The sequence below is a fragment of the Brachycentrus maculatus genome, unplaced genomic scaffold, assembly GCF_059751285.1.
Source record: "Brachycentrus maculatus isolate JH-2025_06_01 unplaced genomic scaffold, ASM5975128v1 h1tg000039l, whole genome shotgun sequence".
In the NCBI taxonomy this organism is placed as follows: domain Eukaryota; kingdom Metazoa; phylum Arthropoda; class Insecta; order Trichoptera; family Brachycentridae; genus Brachycentrus; species Brachycentrus maculatus.
The window spans coordinates 3475111-3494825 of NW_028280793.1; the positions used below are offsets into that span (position 1 = coordinate 3475111).

At 32.3% G+C, this 19715-nt stretch overlaps 2 protein-coding genes across 2 annotated transcripts; one reads left to right on the forward strand and one right to left on the reverse strand.

The window, feature by feature from the left end:
- Positions 1–1128: 1128 nt before the first annotated feature.
- On the forward strand, positions 1129–3072 carry LOC148312511 (BOS complex subunit TMEM147). Its single transcript, XM_088277251.1, has 4 exons — positions 1129–1302; positions 1384–1525; positions 1919–2041; positions 2601–3072. Exons 1-4 carry the CDS (start codon positions 1226–1228, stop codon positions 2949–2951), a joined length of 693 nt encoding a protein of 230 aa, XP_088133377.1. The 5' UTR covers positions 1129–1225; the 3' UTR covers positions 2952–3072.
- Positions 3073–6438: 3366 nt separating this feature from the next.
- Positions 6439–19345, reverse strand: LOC148312512 (DDB1- and CUL4-associated factor 8). The gene is made up of 11 exons (XM_088277176.1): positions 18949–19345; positions 17566–18022; positions 15560–15738; positions 14782–14955; positions 13396–13571; positions 11476–11651; positions 10291–10474; positions 10044–10180; positions 9461–9656; positions 7911–8030; positions 6439–7171 (listed from the first exon to the last, which is right to left on the reverse strand). The coding sequence occupies exons 1-11, from the start codon at positions 19172–19174 to the stop codon at positions 6989–6991; spliced, it is 2208 nt and encodes a 735-aa protein (XP_088133302.1). The 5' UTR covers positions 19175–19345; the 3' UTR covers positions 6439–6988.
- Between the last annotated feature and the right edge of the window lie 370 nt (positions 19346–19715).

Sequence of the window (19715 nt, forward strand, 5' to 3'; positions counted from 1 at the left end):
ACATAAGTGGAAGAAAGGGTTGAGATAAACAAAAAAATATTATAAATTGTGTTTAAAAAAAAGAACTGAAGCCAATTAAAAAATTACTTACATATTTTTGATAAATAATCCCTCCAATGATATATAATCCATTATTTGTATCACAATTTTTATACATGTACAACAAATTATTTTATATTTTTTTATTGAATGAAAAATAAATGTGGAAATGAATTTTTTTTATTAGTTTTTACATAAATAATTTTAATAAAGTTGTTTGATTTAAATTTGACTTCTCTCAACCAAGGCTGAGAGCAGACTGATTTCAGCGGTAGATTTTATCCTTCGGTTACGAGGGAGTGTTCCCGATAGAATGCTTCGGAGCGGGACTAAGTACGTTTCATCCTACTCTTACTTGTATAGAATATGCACACAGTATTCTTCCTCCAACCCTTCCTCTCTATAAAACGCATAGACCTTTTTACAAATACTAACAAAGAATAATGCAAAGGGGTACGGCTTTTTACCCCTCGGTTTTATAGGACTTCTTTACGCTGCAAAACGCATTATTCATATATCATTTTGCCACATCGCACAAACAACTCTGATCTCTGCTTAAGACATTACCAAAATATTATTTTAATGATTGGTTTCCCTTTGCAGTTTTCTGTAAGTATTTTTTTATATAGCATATATATATATTTATCAACCAATAAATATGATATTTACACAGCGCAATGCATTGTATGCAGTATTACATATGGAGGGAGCTTTTTCACCCCTTTCTTATTTTGTAACCCTTTTTTATTCATCCCCCTCTCTTTTTTTTAATACCACACACATAGATATCAGTGCATACATTACAAATACAAACATACATTGATAAAAAATATATTGAACAAAAAGTTATGAATTGTTTAGTGTTGCCATTTTGTGCCTAACTTTTTGGATACCATTATTTAGAAAATAAAGCTTATTTACTTCAATGTTCTTCCATCAAGTCAAATAAAAAATTATTGTGCTTTATAAACGGTATACGTTTATTTTTATAATCGAGTGATTTAAAGGTATTCGATAGATACATTTCTTTATTATTTAGTGTAATGGCAATCCCACTGACATTTAAACGTTGCAAAGTTGGCAGCCATTGCTGTCACATCGAAGTTCGGTCCCAGTCATTTCGTTTTATAGTTTTTTCATAGGTTAATTAACATTTTTCATAAAATTATTAAAAGTATAAATAAAAATGACGCTTTATCACTTCGGAAATTGTTTAGCATTAGTTTACGTTCCGTATTGGATGGCGTACAAATATTCCGGATTGTTAGTAAATCTATATTTTATACTTCCGATTTATTAATGTAGGGATTATGTACTTCTTTAATTAAATTATATATTTTTCAGATCTGAATACGGCGCATTTTGGAAATGCATCCAAGCGGGGGGCGTATATGTTTTTACACAATTGTGTAAAATGCTTGTCTTGGCTACATTTTTCCCTGACACAGACAGTGAAAACATTTCTACGGGAGTGGACTTCTTAGGGGCAAGTTATCCAATTCAATTCAATTCAATTCAATTTATTTATTTATATATAATATACACATTAGAAACTTAAATTTAAATCGTATACATTAACAAAAATATAAAATAAGCAAGAATACTATTGCTAAAGGTGTAGAAGAATCCAACTTCGGAAAACTCCTTCAGACACATGGAATAGATCAATATCCAATGAGATATTGTTCAACATAGCGGTAGCTCTTCCTACAGGCATAACCATCGGCAGGTTGGTCCTGTGTATAGGAATGTGAAACAATCTATGTCGACGCTGTCTTAGGTAACTATCGGGAACATACAGACCAAAGTGAATCATTATCTTGTAACTTCGAAAGTTATCTTAACTTACAAATAATTTTTTGATTTATTTTCATCTTAGGAATTCTTGAAGTCTACTATTGAAATTGCAGACCTGGTCGGCTTGTACGTAGTACTCGCCGGCATACCTGGAAAAGGCCACTCCAAAGTTCTGACTGCTGGAATTGGTTGGGCAGGTGCAGAGGTAATATGAACACATATCTTACCATCACACCGCTTCTCCGCAGGGGTAGGCATAGGGAATAGAAAGCCACACCACTCTGTCTTTGCAAACATTCCTCGCCTCTTCCACATGCATGCATCTCCTCATACGTATCCACCGATTATTCTGACTCCTGACTTGACGCTTTCAAGTATCAACACATCATCTGTATAATGTTATTTGCATTTTTCATTATTTATTTCTTACTTATCCTTTTGGGTTTACAGAAAATAACAAAAAATTAGTCCAGAGGAAATCATCTTGCGTGTTTAGCATTGTTTTACCTCCTGCGTAGTGTAATAGTCAGCACGATCAGCTACCGCACTGGAAGTCCCGGGTTCGATTCCCAAGGGGGGGGTTCAAATAAATATTCGCAGGACTAATCACCTTTCTTTCATGTGTTAATGATCAAGATAACACTGAGTTTATATGATGCAGTGCCCTATGCACCATCAGGTACGGATAAGGGTTTGCACCATCACTATGGAGGTGGACAAAACCAAAAGGTTTACCAATTTAACTGTTTTTTTTTTTTTTTCAGGTAATTCTTACAAGAGCCTTGTTACTATGGTTCGGTGCAAGGGGTGCCGAGTTTGATTGGAAGTATATACAAAAGTGTTTTGAGTCAAACATCGCTTTAGTTCAGCACATCACTACGGCCACTTTAGTCTGGCTTTGGGGAAGACATGACCTCAACAGGAAGTTGGTTCCTGCTGTAATAGCGATGCTTGTGTTGACACCGTACAAAGGTTTAATACTAGAAGCCATTGTTGCTGTTCTAGGATCAGGACCATGGATCGGTCTAATGATTAAAGCTCTGTTTACTCTGTTCATCGCAGGAACAACACTACACATCTACGCTGGACTCGCCCAAAAACTGGGCATCTTTTAAGACAATCAGCTATATAACAAATTAGGTTATATTAAATATTAAAATTATTTATAGATTTTTTATGTGTAGTATTTAATTTCATTATGGTTTTCTTTACCAATTAAAGAGTGATTGTTACATTGATTTTGTTTGATTATTGCACTTACAAATTTACCCTTTTACCTATCCGGAAGTTAGTTTCTGCGGAGAAAACTGTACCTGGGAGGAGGACCTACATTTTTTTTAACTTTAAAAAAATCATCTTCTTCAAATCCTTATCAGAACCCAATGCTGCATAGGGTACTGCATCATATAAACACGATGTTATCCTGATCGTTGACACATTAAGGAAAGATGATCAGTCCTCTGCTTCAGGTACCAGTCCAGGGTAATATTAAATAAATATTAGAGTGAAAAATCGCTTATATTTATTTGACCCCCCCTGGGAATCAATCCAGGGATCTTTTTTTTTTCTTTATTTTAAATTCTTTTGCATTACATAGCATAAATTCAAATACAAAAAATATTAATAAAATATAAAAATGAATACAAAAAAAGATCCCACTAAGGCATGGCCAGTGTTGGTATACAAAATAAATAGTCATAGTACAGGGTATAAGGGTATAGGTTTCTAAGTAGAATTAGTTAATACAAAATACAAAAAACTTAATATAAAATACAAAAAAATACTTGACTCTTAGTAAAAATTTTTTTTTAAAACAAAATTAAAAACATATAAAAATTGAAAAAGTAAAAAATTAAAAAGCTAGCGATCATGTGCTGAAAGAAAAGGAGCTTAAATCTGTCTCTTCTATAAATAATCTAAGCAAATTTTTAAATTTACACGAACTTAGGGAATTAACATCTAACAAATAGTCTTTGTGGAATAAGTTGAGCCTGTAGTACAGTAGCCGAGCGTGCTAACCATTACACTACGGAGGTGGAATCATAGTCAGATATGTACAAGATTTTTTTCATAGTCAACATATTTTCTTGAATAAAAAAAAATCACTCTTAAATATGTTTGAGATCAAAATTATCTAGGTTTTATTTCATGAGTTTTCTTTTACAGCGTCTTACGATGATGGCCATATTCCTCTGAGAAAAGTTTTGTTTGGACGAACATATACGGTCACACTCCCTGACAGGTTAAATAAAAAAAATTTAAAAATGTATATTTATATTTATATATATATATATATATAAATATATATATATATATATATATATATATATATATATATATATATATATATATATATATAACGTGGTAATATTTTCCTTTTGAAAATTAAGTGTAAATAATATGTAAAGTGGGTGTATAATAATAAAATAAACAATGTGTTGCTTTGTAATTAAAGTTTATTCTTAATTTATCTTTATAATAATTTTTATATCTATCTATCTATCTATCTATCTGATTCTGACAGTTAACAATATTATCGGAAGTCTTTTGTTTAATTCTGAGCGACGCATGCGGCATCTGGTGGTAGAACTGTTTTATGTAGGTACTTTTTGTAAGTACTTAATAAAATGTATAGGTAGGTACCTAGTTATTTTATTACATCTCCCCCCTTGGGGATGAAAATTCATAGTAAAATTTTCACTCGTCCTCCGGATCATCTTCTTGTATAAGTTTAGTGATATGATAAAGTTTTTTTTTTTTTTCTTTCTCTCTTTTTTCCTTCTTTTTTTTCTTTCTTGTTTTTTTTCTTTCTTCCTTTTTTTTCCTTTTTTTTTCGTTCTTTTTTTTTTCTTTTTTTTTTGTATTTTTTTTTTTCTTGACCCTTTTAAAGTAGACACAGTTTTTCTCAATCCATTTGTTTTTTTCTTTTGAATTCCTTCATTTTTATTCAGATCTCTTAAAGTATCTTCTAATATAACCAAATGTACAACTTTTAATTGTTCATCTGCATTTTTATTCGATTCTAAAACTGGATTCCGGCTTAGACAATCTACTTCTAAATTCTTCTTTCCTGGAGTATATTTTATTTCATCTTTCGTAGAAGTTTTTTCTACTTTATTTTTATTTTCATTTTTCAAGCACTGTTTCTGTGTTATTTGTATGTCTTCATTTTTATTCTGATCTTTTGAAATATCTTCTAATTTAACCAAATTTACAACTTTTAATTGTTCATCTGCATTTTCATTCGATTTTAATACTGGATTCCTGCTTAGACAATCTACTTCTAAATTCTTCTTTCCTGGAGTATATTTTATTTTATCTTTCGTAGAAGCTTTTTCTACTTTATTTTTATTTTCATTTTTCAAGCACTGTTTCTGTGTTATTTGTATGTCTTCATTTTTATTCTGATCTTTTAAAATATCTTCTAATTTAACCAAATTTACAACTTTTAATTGTTCATTTGCATTTTCCTTCGATTCTAATACTGGATTCCTGCTCATACAATCTGCTTCGAAATTCTTCTTTTCTGGAGTATATTTTATTTTATATTTTGTAGAAATTTTTTCCACATTATTTTTATTTTCATTCTTCAAGCACTGTTTCTGTGTGATTTGTAAATCTTCATTTTTATTATTAATCTTATCATCGTCCTTTGTTTTAAACCAGCATGTTGCTTCAGGGTGATATCGAGTTCCCTTATTTAATTTTTCACAAATCTTACATGGACTTTTATCTTTAATTTTATCACTAGTTCTTAGATTTCCACGTCTTCTTTGATTATCTTCTAATCGTTTTCTTTGATCATCTTCTAATTTTTCTCTCTCACTCCGAACATATTGTAGTAATTGTTTTAATACATCTAATGTTTCATAATCCATTTCCATTTAACAAAATTGTCGTTTTATAACGTGGTAATATTTTCCTTTTGAAAATTAAGTGTAAATAATATGTAAAGTGGGTGTATAATAATAAAATAAACAATGTGTTGCTTTGTAATTAAAGTTTATTCTTAATTTATCTTTATAATAATTTTTATATCTATCTATCTATCTATCTATCTGATTCTGACAGTTAACAATATTATCGGAAGTCTTTTGTTTAATTCTGAGCGACGCATGCGGCATCTGGTGGTAGAACTGTTTTATGTAGGTACTTTTTGTAAGTACTTAATAAAATGTATAGGTAGGTACCTAGTTATTTTATTACATATATATATATATATATATATATATATATATATGTGTTTTCTTTTACAGCGTCATTATGATGGCCATATTCCTCTGAGAAAAGTTTTGTTTGGACGAACATATACGGTCACACTCCCTGACAGGTTAAATAAAAATAAAAGATAAATTTTAAAAATGTATATTTATATTTATATATATATATATATTAACTACAAAAAAGATATTGAACTATCAAAAATGTTAAAATGCGGCATTTAAAATATTAAATATGTATATTGGAACGGATGTTCTTAGGTGGCAATAATACTCCCAAGATAATAAGAATATTGAATATTGAATGAATAAGATGATGTAAAAATATGTACAAAAAATGACAATTATTTTGTTGCTTATTTTACAAAAACAAAAATAATAAAAAAACAAATTTTCTGTATTTATTTGCTTTATTCGACATGTATGTACATAACCACAACTTATGATTTAGGACAAAATAAACTTTGATTTTAAAGTAATTTTTGTTATATAAAAAGAAAAAAATAAAACTACATGTTTGTTTCTGAATTACATTTTTAATAATCTAATAATGTGTATGAGATTATTAAAAACACTTTTATTGAGACAAAATTTCACAAGTTTAAATGAAAGTTTGCGATATCAAGCAAGTTGTTCCTAAAGTAAGGAGAAACATTTATTTTATTTATATTACAAAATAATTTAATTTCAGTGACAATGTTAGCACAAAGAAGACTTAAAATATAAAATACAAAAATAAGATTTCAACTGGAAACAAAGAAGGCAGATATGTAACAATTTAACTATATTATTATCTTGTAGAAATCTACGTAAATATAAATATCTCCATGTGCAATCTGTATCTATACAAAATGTGTATAAAAAGGAACATGAGATAACATCTTTAACACATTGGACAAATGCCAAATAAAATTATAAACTAGAGATAAATATTAAAATGGCCTGCAGACATGATTATCAAAATCTGAAGCAGGCGCTTCATTGGAAGAGGCGTCATCATCAGAATCTTGTCTGTTCAGATCCGATCTAAACATGTTTCCTCCCCATATGCCGTATAATCCAGGTAAAAAGGTGAGAGGACTACGCAATTGAGCTCTGGAGTTTTCAGTAACAGCCTAAAATATATAATAAGGGTAAGGTTAAATTATAAAAAGGGATAAGAATACACTGGAGCAAACATCAGTCTGATTTGTAAGATTTTTACTGTTTCAAAGATAGGAACTCTATAATACGTTGTTACCAGGGTGCAGGTTCGCAGTAGCAAAAATAGGCAGTGTCAATTTTATTTAAATGCAGGCACTGTGGCGTAGTTGGGAAGACGCTCGACTGCGAAACTGGCGTTGCGGTTTCGTTCCCACCAATTGTAAAATAAATTCAAGAAAGATTTATTTTCAATTGGTCTAGGTGTTTGTGATGTATTTTTCACATTTACATTCCCTGTCCTTACTATCCTACCTGCAGACAAGCCTCTAAAAGTAGAAGCTTTGCGTGTTACTCCTTTTTAATTTAAAAAAAGTTAAATATTATAGTATAAATTTTTTTTATTGGATCTATTATACAGTTGTTGTATACTATGTACTTCTTTTTTATTTGGCCTATAGTATACAAAAGTCTACATTTACAAAAGGAAGTATTTCTTAATTTTGCAAACAGTTAATCTTTTGGAGAAGCAAATCTTTTTCTATGGTCGGCCGAATGGCCAACAACAAATTAAATCTGAAAATAATATCAAGATCTTTTAAAATTGCGGCTTTTAATTTGTGTATCATAAAATATGTCTGTTTTTTTTTATTACAAAAAGTTATATTATTTTAAGAGTTTAATAGGAAAATATCTTAAAAGAAAAGATTGTACCTCTCTCAACCCTGAAAGTTTGGGATCTTTTTCATTGGACGGAACCCATATTTTGATATCGTTATCCAAACCACAGGTGGCTACCACAGGGCAGCGGGGATGACACTCTATGCTATTTACCTGTTGAAAGAAATAGAAGATATTACAAGTATAATATATACAACATTTTGAGTGTGTCCAAATACTTGTTCACAAAATATGGATTATCTCCAATTACAGGAGTTATTTTCATATTATTTTTTGACATCTCATCAAAGAAGAAGAAGAATATGGAAGTCTGGGCATTGTAAATGCCCAGACTTCCATATTCTTCTTCATCTTTGATGAGATGTCAAAAAATAATATGAAAATAACTCCTGTAATTGGAGATAATCCAGATTTTGTGAACAAGTATTTGGACACACTCAAAATGTTGTAAATGAATTATCTGGTCAAATTATAAGCTTAAAAAAATAATAAAAATGAAAATGGTATTTTCTGGCGTTTCTCATGTGTGTGATTATAATCCAGGATTCGGACCTCACATACTAAAATAAGAGTTTCTGCTTAATAAAAAAGCTTCTTTACATCTCACCAATAGATGTCTCTAGTGAAGTTCTAGTGATTCAAGAACAAGGTTTCTAAATTGGTTCATTTATATAGAACTTCCAAGAATTTGAGTAGTGTGGTTGTCAATAATGGGTAGAATTGGTGAATGTTACACGTGTGTAAAGTGGCCACTTAAACCAGCCGATGACGGTCGTCAGCCCCGTAAATGCCCAGACTTCTGTATTCTTCTTCATCTTTGATGAGTTGTCAAAAAATAATAGTATAATATATCTTTTCAAAATAAAGTATAGTCCTTCAGTTTTCCTGGTTTTAATGATGTTATCTTTCAATATTATTTGATAAAAATTTGCAAATTTCTGCGGTGTAACAAAGACATTTGTTTACTAATGCAATTTTCTGTTAGACATTCTATAAATTATGTGTTTTAGAAGGGTAATTCACTATATGTATTTTGTATATTAAAAGCATTGTTAATATTGTGGTACGGTAATATAACACTCTCCGTATCATTCATCATTCACTTTGTGTAATGCATGCCCCAAAAATTATTTGGTATCACACAAAGTGAACGATGAATGATAAGGAGAGTGGTAATTCATTGGTTATATAGTCTCAATTTATGCAATTTTGCTTTTTCTAGGCAGTCACTTTGTGGTAAAACCTATGCATTTTTTAATTTAAGTTTTACTTGGTAAATACCATGCGGAATGCATTGAAAGACGTGTCACAATAGATTTTTTTAAATAGTGGTATGTATTTACCAACTAAACTTAAATAAAAAAACTTATGTTTATTCTGGAAAAAAAACTTTTGTTGACACTACCGTAATGAATATGAAAAATTTATTAATACGGCCGTCATCTATGGGTAGAATAATGAATGTTAAACACTGTTTAAAGTTCTCAGACTCCCATATTCCCATATCAATAGACTTCTTCATCTGTGCTGAGGTGTCAATATTAATCTTAAAATTAATTCATAATCAAATATAGTACACTTACAACGCCACCTTCATCTCCCATCATCCACTGCACTATGGCTTCAGTTTTTTTATCCCAAGTGTAGATGTTACCACAATCTGATCCGGACATGATAAACTCACTGTGCGGACCAAAGAAGGAAACCCCTTTAAAAGTTGCGCAGTTGCGGTGGCCGGAATACCTATACGTGAAGCCGTGACTTCCTGGCTGGGGATTACTGGAATAAACAAAAAACACAACTAACTCACTAACCATCACGCCGCTAGCGCAAAAGTAGACAACAATCTGTCTTCGCAAACAATGATCGCCTCTTACACATTCCTCCTCATACACACCCGCCAATTATTCCATCTTCTGACCTGACCACTTTCAAGTACTTGAAATACTTAATCATACCAAGTTTGCCTCGGTCTTTTTCTGCTTCTACTTCCAACTACATTCGCCACATAAATTTGTTTAACTGTTCTATCTTCACTCATTTGATTCACATGCCCAAACTATCTCTTAGTATAAGTACAAAAAACTTTTTATTTTTTTATTGTTATGTATTAAAATGTGAAAACACCCCAAAACTCATCTAGAGATACATATTTCTGTTACTTACTTGTCAAGAACTGAATCGAAAAGATATATATCATCATCATTATACGACGCTAGTATCTCGGATCCATCATAGTTATAAATGGCACAGGTTACATATAAAGATGTAAATTTACATTTGGTCTTCTTGGATCCACTCTCCTAGAAAATTAGAACATAATTATTTAATTTAACATATCCTTATGGCATTCCATTAGCCAAAACTACATAATTAAACGGATTTTATAGAAAGAAAAATAAGGTCAACGTACTGGTCTCAGAAAATATTCAGGGCAGTAGGAGCGAATAGCTGAAGCATTATTTCCAGCTTTGCGCCTATCGTAGACTTTGACGAGACGATTGCGTCCCGCCACGCACAATTCGTCGGTGTTCAGAGGATGACCATCCACACTGTACAGAGCTACTGGTACACCGCGGTGCTTAACTTTCAATAACCTAGAAATAACAAAGAATTTCAATAACAAAGAAAAACAATATAAAATTCATCATATAGTTCATGTTTTACAGTACCATTACTGACTCAGGACATTGCGGCACCATTACTGACATTACTGGATTGAGGAGTGGAACACGTTGAAAGATATGCATATGATGTAAGTGAAGAAGTTTGAAAAGAACATAATTGCTATATAGGAAACAAAATGGAGGAGGAATAATAAGTATTATTGATAAAGAAGAAGTTAAGGAGAAAAGAATAAAGATATTATCAGCGCACAACTTACAAAAGCTAATAAATGTTAAGGTATGTGCCTATAGTAATTACTACTACTACTACCATCACGCCTTTTATCTGCAGGGATAGGTAAAGAGGATGGAACGCCAAACTTCTGTACTGACAAACACTCCTAGCTTCCTTCAAGTCCATACATCTAGTCATACATACTCTCCGATAATGTAGACTTTTAACACCACCAGATTTTAGGTTCTGATTGATCTGGTTGTGCCTTTTTGGCCATCCTAGTTCAGTTTTCCCGTTCACATTTCGCTCACTTCTTTCAAGAACGTCATAAATAAAAAAACTTGATTTATCAGGAGAAAGTTTTTAAAGTTTCAAAATATAACACAATGTTTTAAAAATAAGTATCAAGCCACTTTTTAAACTTTTTACTGTGCAACAGATCTTTTTAGGTAAAACCTGAATGTTTTTCCTCCATTTGAAAAATATTTGGTTTATTAAAAAAAATAATTAAACAATACCTTTTCTTCAAAATGCAAAAACAACACTTTCTGCCCTGTAGCGGGTAAATATCAAGTTAAAAATATGCCGCTTTTGCTGGGATATAGTACATTTTCTCGGCATTCCGAAAACATGCACAACTGAAAATTGACGATTTTTGATTTATGACTTTCTTGAAAGGAGTGAGCGATTTGTTAAACATACTTTCACCAATCGGTGTTTGATTTTAATATTTAATATATAAACCAAAGCTTGTTACTTGTTGGGCCCTCCTTGCCGAACATCAGACAGCATGACCAGTCCATCTTCCCCGGAGGATATGATAACGTGGGGCTCCGCAGGGCTCACGTACAGCTTGTAGGCAGGACGAGAGTGGGTGGCGAGGCGGCGCTTAAACACTGCACCCCCGCTCGGCGGGACTTGAATAAGACGCACCTTAAAAACGCAAATGGTCAACTGTTAAATTCAATTCAATTCAATTTATTTATTTATAATTAACGTACACATTACAAACTAAAATTATATAATAAGTGTATACATTAACACCTCCGCCTCCGTAGTGTAATGGTCAGCACGCTCGTCAGGGGGGATCAAATAAATATAGGTGATTTTTCACTCAAATATTTATTCAATATTACCCTGGACTGGTACCTGAAGTGGAGGGCTGATTACCTTTCCTTCATGATCAAGATAACACTGCGTTTATATGATGCAGTGCCCTATGCACCATTGGGGTGCAGGTAAGGGTTTGATTATACATTAACAAATAATCGAAAATAAGCAAAAATACTCTTGTTAAAGATATAGAAGAATCCCGCATCGGAATACTCCTTTAGACACATGGAACAGATCAATATCTAGCGTGATATTGTTCAGCATAGTGGTAGCTCTTCCTACAGGCATAACCATCGGCAGGTTGGTCCTGTATATAGAAATGTGAAACAATCTATACCGACGCTGTCTTAGGTAACTATCGGGAACATACGTACAGACCTATGCTCGGGATAATTTCAGGATTATCGATCATACTGCGCAACAATCGATAAAATTGTGATGTCATGTGATATCAGTTAGTCTTCCATATAATATTGAAACTATTAACAATACACAAGTGCTGATCTAAGCTAAATTGTTTCATTGTAACAAAAAATAAGATTACGAAATTTGAATAAATAAAATTCTGTATTTAAATAAATTATGTGCAGTGATCTTTTAAAAGACATTGGTAATTTTTGTTTTACAAACTAACAAAGCAGTATATTAAATCAATTATTAAAACCAATAATAAAATTTTATCATTTGAATTGAGACGGTTGAATTTTTTTTACGTTTCTCTATTTAGTTCAATTTCATTATCTTAACTAGTGTAGAAAAAAATCATTAAAGGACCATAATTTTAATATATGTCAAAATTTCAATTATCGTTGTTTGAATTAACTTACTGGTCCAATGCCGAATCTCATTCGACGTCGATTTTTTGCTCTTAGGTCCCATGTCGGATGTTATTTGACATTTTTTTCATCATTAGTATTATTTATTTAAATTCCAAGCTTACATATTCGTGACTCGTATCTATTACAACAGTATGTGGAGGAGAGGACAAAAGATTTTTTTCCAATTGGAATGTAACTGTCTACCAAGATTTTTTTATTTAATTTTGGGGATAATGGGTTTAATGGGTTTAAGGGGGGTTAATGGGTTTGGGGTTAATGGGTGGGGTTAAAGGGTTAATGAGTTTTCTTTATTATTATAATATTAATCATATTGTATATTCTTTCAGTAAACAATGGATAATGGTCATGATACAGAGAGTGACATTAACCAAATATTTTGACATAACAACACAAATTTAAGAAATCTATATATATAAACATAAACATTTTGTCAGGTCGTGGTCCCATGGTAAATGTCGCAGACTCTTAAGTCAGAGTTTCGCGGTTCGAACCCACTATACCACAATTTGATACCTATTTCTAATATCGAGCCGCTTAGGATCACAGAAATAGTATGAAATTAAAATACTAGTGTAAATAATAAAAAGCACAAAATTTCCTTCTTTTTTTTAAAATAAGAAATAAAAATAGAGGAATCACTTCCTCCAAACCCATCTTTGGTCAGTCGATAAATTTGAAAATATTTAGTGAAACAGTAAAATATTTTTCTCATGTTAGAAATTTACCTGTCCATCCCTGGCACATGTGACTATATTCAGCTGGCTTTCAGCATTCAGGTAAAGAAATTTACTTTGAAATATATTAGTTTTATGTCCCGATTTAATCGTCTGCAAGCTCGTATTTGTGGCCCAATCCCAAATCACTACATTCAGGTCATCAGATCCGGACACAAAAAATTTTCCTGGAATAAAAATAATTATAACACTGTGAAATTGATATGTTATTATTATTAGCCAGATCCACGCGGCTCGCATAACCGTATGTGTTTTAACAAAACATGCCCCATACGCAGCTGACATAAGCGTATGTGTTTTTACTTTGCTCCAAGTTTCGAACCTCAGTTCAACTTGGAGGGATTTTTTCATGGTGTGGAACTTTGGATAAAATAATACATCAATCCTTGACCTTATGACATCTGTTGAAATATCTGACTAATAATTTGTAACATCACAAGGATAAATAAAAGAACAGATCCCTGATTTTTCTTGAGGTCGGTAATTAGTCCGCGCCATAATCATGCCCTATATCTGTCTCACTCTCGACGCTACGCATCGCCAGTGGGTATGAGTGACACACGATGCGTGCTTAGATTTATTTATGTTAAGATCTTATTTGTTTATATTACGATATATTTCAAGAATAATGTGACACAAGTGTATTACATATAGAGTACCAAAAAGGCACAATGAATCCCATTGAACGTTTTTGTTTAGGGAAATAAATCGTTTCTTAACTAAATACATGATAAAAATAATAATTTAAAAAACAAATACCGCCGCGCACGGGCTGGGCGTTTCTCAGGAACATAGTTAACGCGGTTAAAAGGTTAAGAATGCTTTTCTAAAATAAAACGGTGCTAGCCGAATTTTGGTAAGAATAAAATATTAATCACATTAGTTGCATGCCACCCAATTTTGATTGGGCTTTCTAGGAGTACAATAATTGTTGTCCGACTTTCCCTAGGGAGTGGGTTTTTTGTACATTAAATATATATATATATTTTTTTAAATAAAATCTTTGTATTACGAAGATAGAAATCATGTAAGAACAATTTAAATAAAAAATAAAGCTCACCATCCCTAGGTTTTGTTTATGACAAAGTAAAATACAAATATCCACAGATATCATTACTATACAAATAACATCATACCAACTGACAGATAGACTTCGACGTTCATTAACGTCGATACTCCTTATGAGGAAGATTCGCACTGATGTTCATTACATCCAAACTCCCGGAAAGGTTAAGTAAAATTTGAAAAATCAATTCAGAAAAATTTACGTTTGAATGCTGGGTCTCACCAAATCATACTTACTACAATAGTCATGCAGGAAACACGTTTGTCGTGTCACATAAACGGTCAATGGATAAAAAGAAACATGGAGCTTACCTTCTGGATGAAAATTAATAGAATTAACACATCCTTTGTGTTTACTTAATTTGTACATGAGCTCTAATCTTTCTACAGTATGCAAGGAGCCATAAAATCTTTGTTCAAATAAAACATCAGACTTTGCAGGTTTATTATATCCTAATCCGAAACCCCTTTCTCGGTTTACTAATTCTGGAACAAATCAAATACTTCAATAGATTATTTGCAATCATCCATATAACTAAACAAAACAACAACAAAATCACAATTGTACAGTAAAACCTCGATATAACGGACAGATTGGAGGGAGGGGGTGTCCGTTAAAGCCGAAAGTCCGTTATATAAAATTAGGTAAAATATAAACCAACAAAACTTTTTTTTGAACATATGAAAACTGTATTTAGATATAAATAAACAATACAAAACAAAAAAATATATATTTATTGTCTTCGAACACTCATGAAGTGACTTTGCTGTTTACTTTGAAAAAGGATTCAAGTTTTGTTTGCACTTTTGAAGTTTGCTGTTTTTTTTATGATTGAACTTATCTGACAATAGTCAATGATTTCACTGGATTCTAATTTATTATGACACGTGTTTCGATGCATTTCGAAACAAATAATGAAACATTTTGAAGCAATAGAAATTTGTAAAAATATAAATAATAATAAATCCATAATTAAAAATACGACAATGACTAATACCTCCCCTTATTGAATAGATATAACCGCAAAATGACTGCCGAATCAATTAAAAAAATGTATGTATATATATTCATATTAAATCAAATAAATACCTCTAATAACGTTCCAGGAGTGACTAGGTTTCCTCTTGAGCAATACACTTGGTGTCTCATAATCCGAATTGGATTCATCATTGTGCGTTGATGACTCCACATCACTCCACTGATCAGGGTCAGTATCTATATTTGAGCCACTGTCCAGATCATCATCATCCTCATCATGATGTATGGAACTAAAAAACAACATGAAGAAGTATATTTTGTATATAAAAAGCGTTTATAACTTTGTGGTATGGTAATATAACACTCTCCTTATTATTCATCATTCACTTTGTGTAATTCATTCAAAGTGGTATTACACAAAGTGAACGATGAATGATAAGCGGAGTGTAACATACAGAAGGTTTACTATGATACTCTATTCCTTAATTTTTATAACGTTGAGAGAATAAAGCAATCAATAAAATAAAATCTCATAAGAGATAAACAAGTTTATTACACAAAGTGAACGATGAATGATAAGCAGAGTGTACAATACAGAAGGTTTACTATAATATGTACTCTATTCTTCATTTTTATAATGTTGAGAGAATAAAGTGACAAAAAAAAATGAAATCTTATGAGCAACAAACAAGTTTATTTCTAAAAGAGAATACATATTTAAGTCTGAGAATTTCTAGGGTTTACAACCTATCATTGGTTGGTTTGAATAATCACTCTTTCCATGGTTTAATATTCCGATGATAGATTGCAAGCCCTGTAAATGTCCTGACCTCCATATTCACATCCTAAAAAATACATTTCTCTATATTAAGATATGTATAGAAATAAATTGAATTCCTAAAATTCCGCTCTCCCCGTCAGCTTCGCCAGCGATGCTGACATTGTCTAAACACCAAAATCAGTAGTTGTTCAGTCGCTGACTCAGCATTATAGAGTATCCAACGCATTCGTTTATACTTCCTTATCCAAACTCGTTTCTTTTTAGATAAAGATATTTCTTCTTGTAACATATCTGTGAACTCTTCTAATGGCAAATGGGAAACATTTCTGAACAAATAATTGGTACAACATTTCTGAAGAAATAATCAAACTCAGTGATTTTCCAATCAAATAACATAGATCTGAAACTACGCAAACTTCTTGTCAAAACGTATGTATGGAGTGTGCTACTGTATGGTTGCGAGACATGGTGCCTATGTGAAAGAGATAAGAATAGGCTGAATGCATTGGAGATGTGGATCTATAAAAGAATGCTCGGGATATCCTGGAGAGACCACATCTCCAATGACGAGGTACTACGATTAATCAAAGAAAGGAAGCACCAACTCGCGACTATCTCCAAAAGACGCGCCGAATGGATCAGCCACGTGCTAAGACAAGAGGGCTTCCTGCACAAAAAAATAGAGGGGACGATCGAGGGAATAAACGCCAGAGGACGCCCACGCCGCCAATACCTAAGCGACTTATACAAAGACATGGGCTGCTCGACGTATGAGGAGCTGAAGAGGGCTTCCGAAAATAGACGAGAATGGATGAAAGGATATGTCATCTGTTGCTGCAGACCAATCCGCAGGATTGAGACCAGAGTGAGAATCAAACTCTGATTTTGCCTCACTGATGTAATAGCGTATGGGTACCGTTAAATAAAAACCTCGACTAATGACTATGTGACTACTTAACAGTGCAAGTCAGTTCTCGGAGCCAGTACTGACATCAGTAACTGACTCAAAGTAAATCCACCTTTAATCGGTTCCCTGATTATTATATACCCGAGTTCCGAGCGTGACTCGGGCAAGGAGTTTGTATTGGATTTAACGAGCCTGAACACAGCTTGGATAAATGGTATTCGTAATCCTGCTTTACCAGAGTCAAATATTGACTAATTTGTTTTTATTGAATAACCCGAGCGGTGTTCTGACAGTCTTGTTTCGACTTGTTGGTGACAATTTTTTTCCACCGGCAAATTTTCTCAATAAATTCATCAGTTAAGTGTTTAGAGTTCCTCAGCTTTGGGCATTGTATGGCAGAATATGGGGGTGGATGCAAGGTTTACTCACCCATCACTGTTGCGTGGTCCATAAATCATTTCCAGATGTAAGGATCGACTATCACTTGAGCGAGTTTGTTGTTCTTCATTATTTTCCCTGTTTGCCGCTCCGGCACGTTCCGCTACTATGTTCAAAAGTGTCGGCATTATAGAATCGTGAACAAATTGATAATCTATATTCATTTCAGTGTCATCGTCACTATCATCCGTCATAGGTAGGTTTCCTGTCCTCCTCCGGTAATTTCGGGCTCTGGAAGTTCTGGCATTCCTCGCAGACTCCCGTGCCAGACTGCTTGTGGATGGCCGGACATCTATTTCACTCTCTTGGGTGCTCCTCTCACTGGGTATGAGATTTTCACTGTCTAGGCTCTCGGGTTTTTCTACTGAGATTCCACTATCTATATTTTCATCTTGATCAGTGATCGTTTCTCGGGTATTATTGCAGGTTAGAGGATCCAAGGACATGGCTGAAAATCAAAGAGAACCAGGTTAGAAGATGAACCTAATATTGAAAGTAAAGTAACTCCTTGTTTTGCAACATGGTAAGTTGGAATAAAAGCATTATATTTATAGGTTTTTAAAATTTCTAAATATATAAATGAATTGGCTTCATTCGCCGCCTTAAACTCTACTGAAAGACGGTTGGGGCCACTGGACTTGAATTCCATTCCAAGCAGTCTGAGTATTGTTCCTGTGGAGGAAGCGACTGAAGTCAATATCATACAGGTTGGTTGCGGTTTCGCTGTCAGCCTGGAATTTTAAAATGAGCACAATATATGGACCATGGTCCATTCCATTTACAAGCGGGATAATGGGGCTTTTGTTAGTGTTGTTGTGGGCGTGTTAGTCTAAAATAATTTAATTAAAAAAATAATGAAGAGATTATTGTAACTTTGACTGGGGGAAGAGAAAACACGGAAAAAAAATAAACAGACTATTCTAAAAAATATTTTACAAATAAAATAAAATACACTCCAGAAAAAAAATTACTAGCTGAAAAACAATTATTATCGCTAGGATTAAAAAGACAACCCCCACCACTGTATTAGTCCAAAACTAGGTTTTGCTTAATTTTTTACTAACATATGGGTAAAATATATTAATTATATTGAGATATTTTTCTATACATGAATATTATCACATGTCAAAACAATACGAATCTAACCTAGAAAATGTTCTATGATCAGGTTGTTAAAACAAAAATATTAAATTTGTTTATTATAGTTAAGAATTTGAATAAGTATAACACATAATTGAGTAATTTAAAATGTGATGAAACTAAAATTAATATATTCAATGTACAAATTATGTTTAAAATACGTTATGAAAAAATATGGAAACTACGCGATATCTATAGAATGCGTGTAAACATGAATTCTAGAAATAAACTTACCATCTTCTGGAATGACCTTTGGATGAATATTTATAGGTTCATGTTCATTCATATCACTTTCCGAGATAGTTTGGGGATTATCAATAGAATCCATCTTCATTCTCTTTTCTGCTGCCCTTGAATATTTGGAGCTAGATGGAGTTAAATCACATTTTTCTGCGTCAACGTTTTCGCTCTCAGTAGTTTTCCTATCGCAATTTTCATCATCGGTACTTGTGACTTCCATAGTGAAGATCGGGATAATATTTTTACTATAAACTTGACAACAATATTATCATTTTATGTAAGTAAATGAATTTTTAAACTGTAATGAATTTAGAACAATCTCTCAATTATATTTTGTATCTTGTTATGACGTAAATAAAGGTCTGACAAAACGAAAATCCATAGAAGAAACAATTAGTTTGATTTTTGAACAACGTCAATTTGCTATTGCCATTGCAAAATAATAATTGTAATTGATTTTAATACAATATTGACAAGTACTTATTAACTTTTTTTAAGTAGGTACTTTGCTCATATAAAAAAATACCAAAAAATGTGTTATGTTAGATAACAATCAAATCAATGTTTATTCTTTCAACAAACTAGTATTATCAATTTTCATTATCTCTTAAGATGATTAAAAAAGTGGAGGAGAAAAATTACACAATGTTAGAGAGGCTAAATAGTACATTTTGCAAACAATTGGGTGACGGAATCTAATTTTCCCTTAGATATTCAAATAGTTCAGGACCGGGAAAAATGAAAATAAGTGGCAAACGGAC

Coding starts and splice junctions, on each gene's coding strand:
- LOC148312512 (XM_088277176.1), bottom strand. CDS start 19,174: ATGGAAGTCACAAGTACCGATGATGAAAATTGCGATAGGAAAACTACT. Junction 9,657..10,043: donor TTCGATTCAGTTCTTGACAA/GTAAGTAACAGA, acceptor TGTTTATTCCAG/TAATCCCCAGCCAGGAAGTC. Junction 7,172..7,910: donor AACTTTCAGGGTTGAGAGAG/GTACAATCTTTT, acceptor TATATATTTTAG/GCTGTTACTGAAAACTCCAG.
- LOC148312511 (XM_088277251.1), top strand. CDS start 1,226: ATGACGCTTTATCACTTCGGAAATTGTTTAGCATTAGTTTACGTTCCG. Junction 1,526..1,918: donor CGGGAGTGGACTTCTTAGGG/GCAAGTTATCCA, acceptor TTTTCATCTTAG/GAATTCTTGAAGTCTACTAT. Junction 2,042..2,600: donor TTGGTTGGGCAGGTGCAGAG/GTAATATGAACA, acceptor TTTTTTTTTCAG/GTAATTCTTACAAGAGCCTT.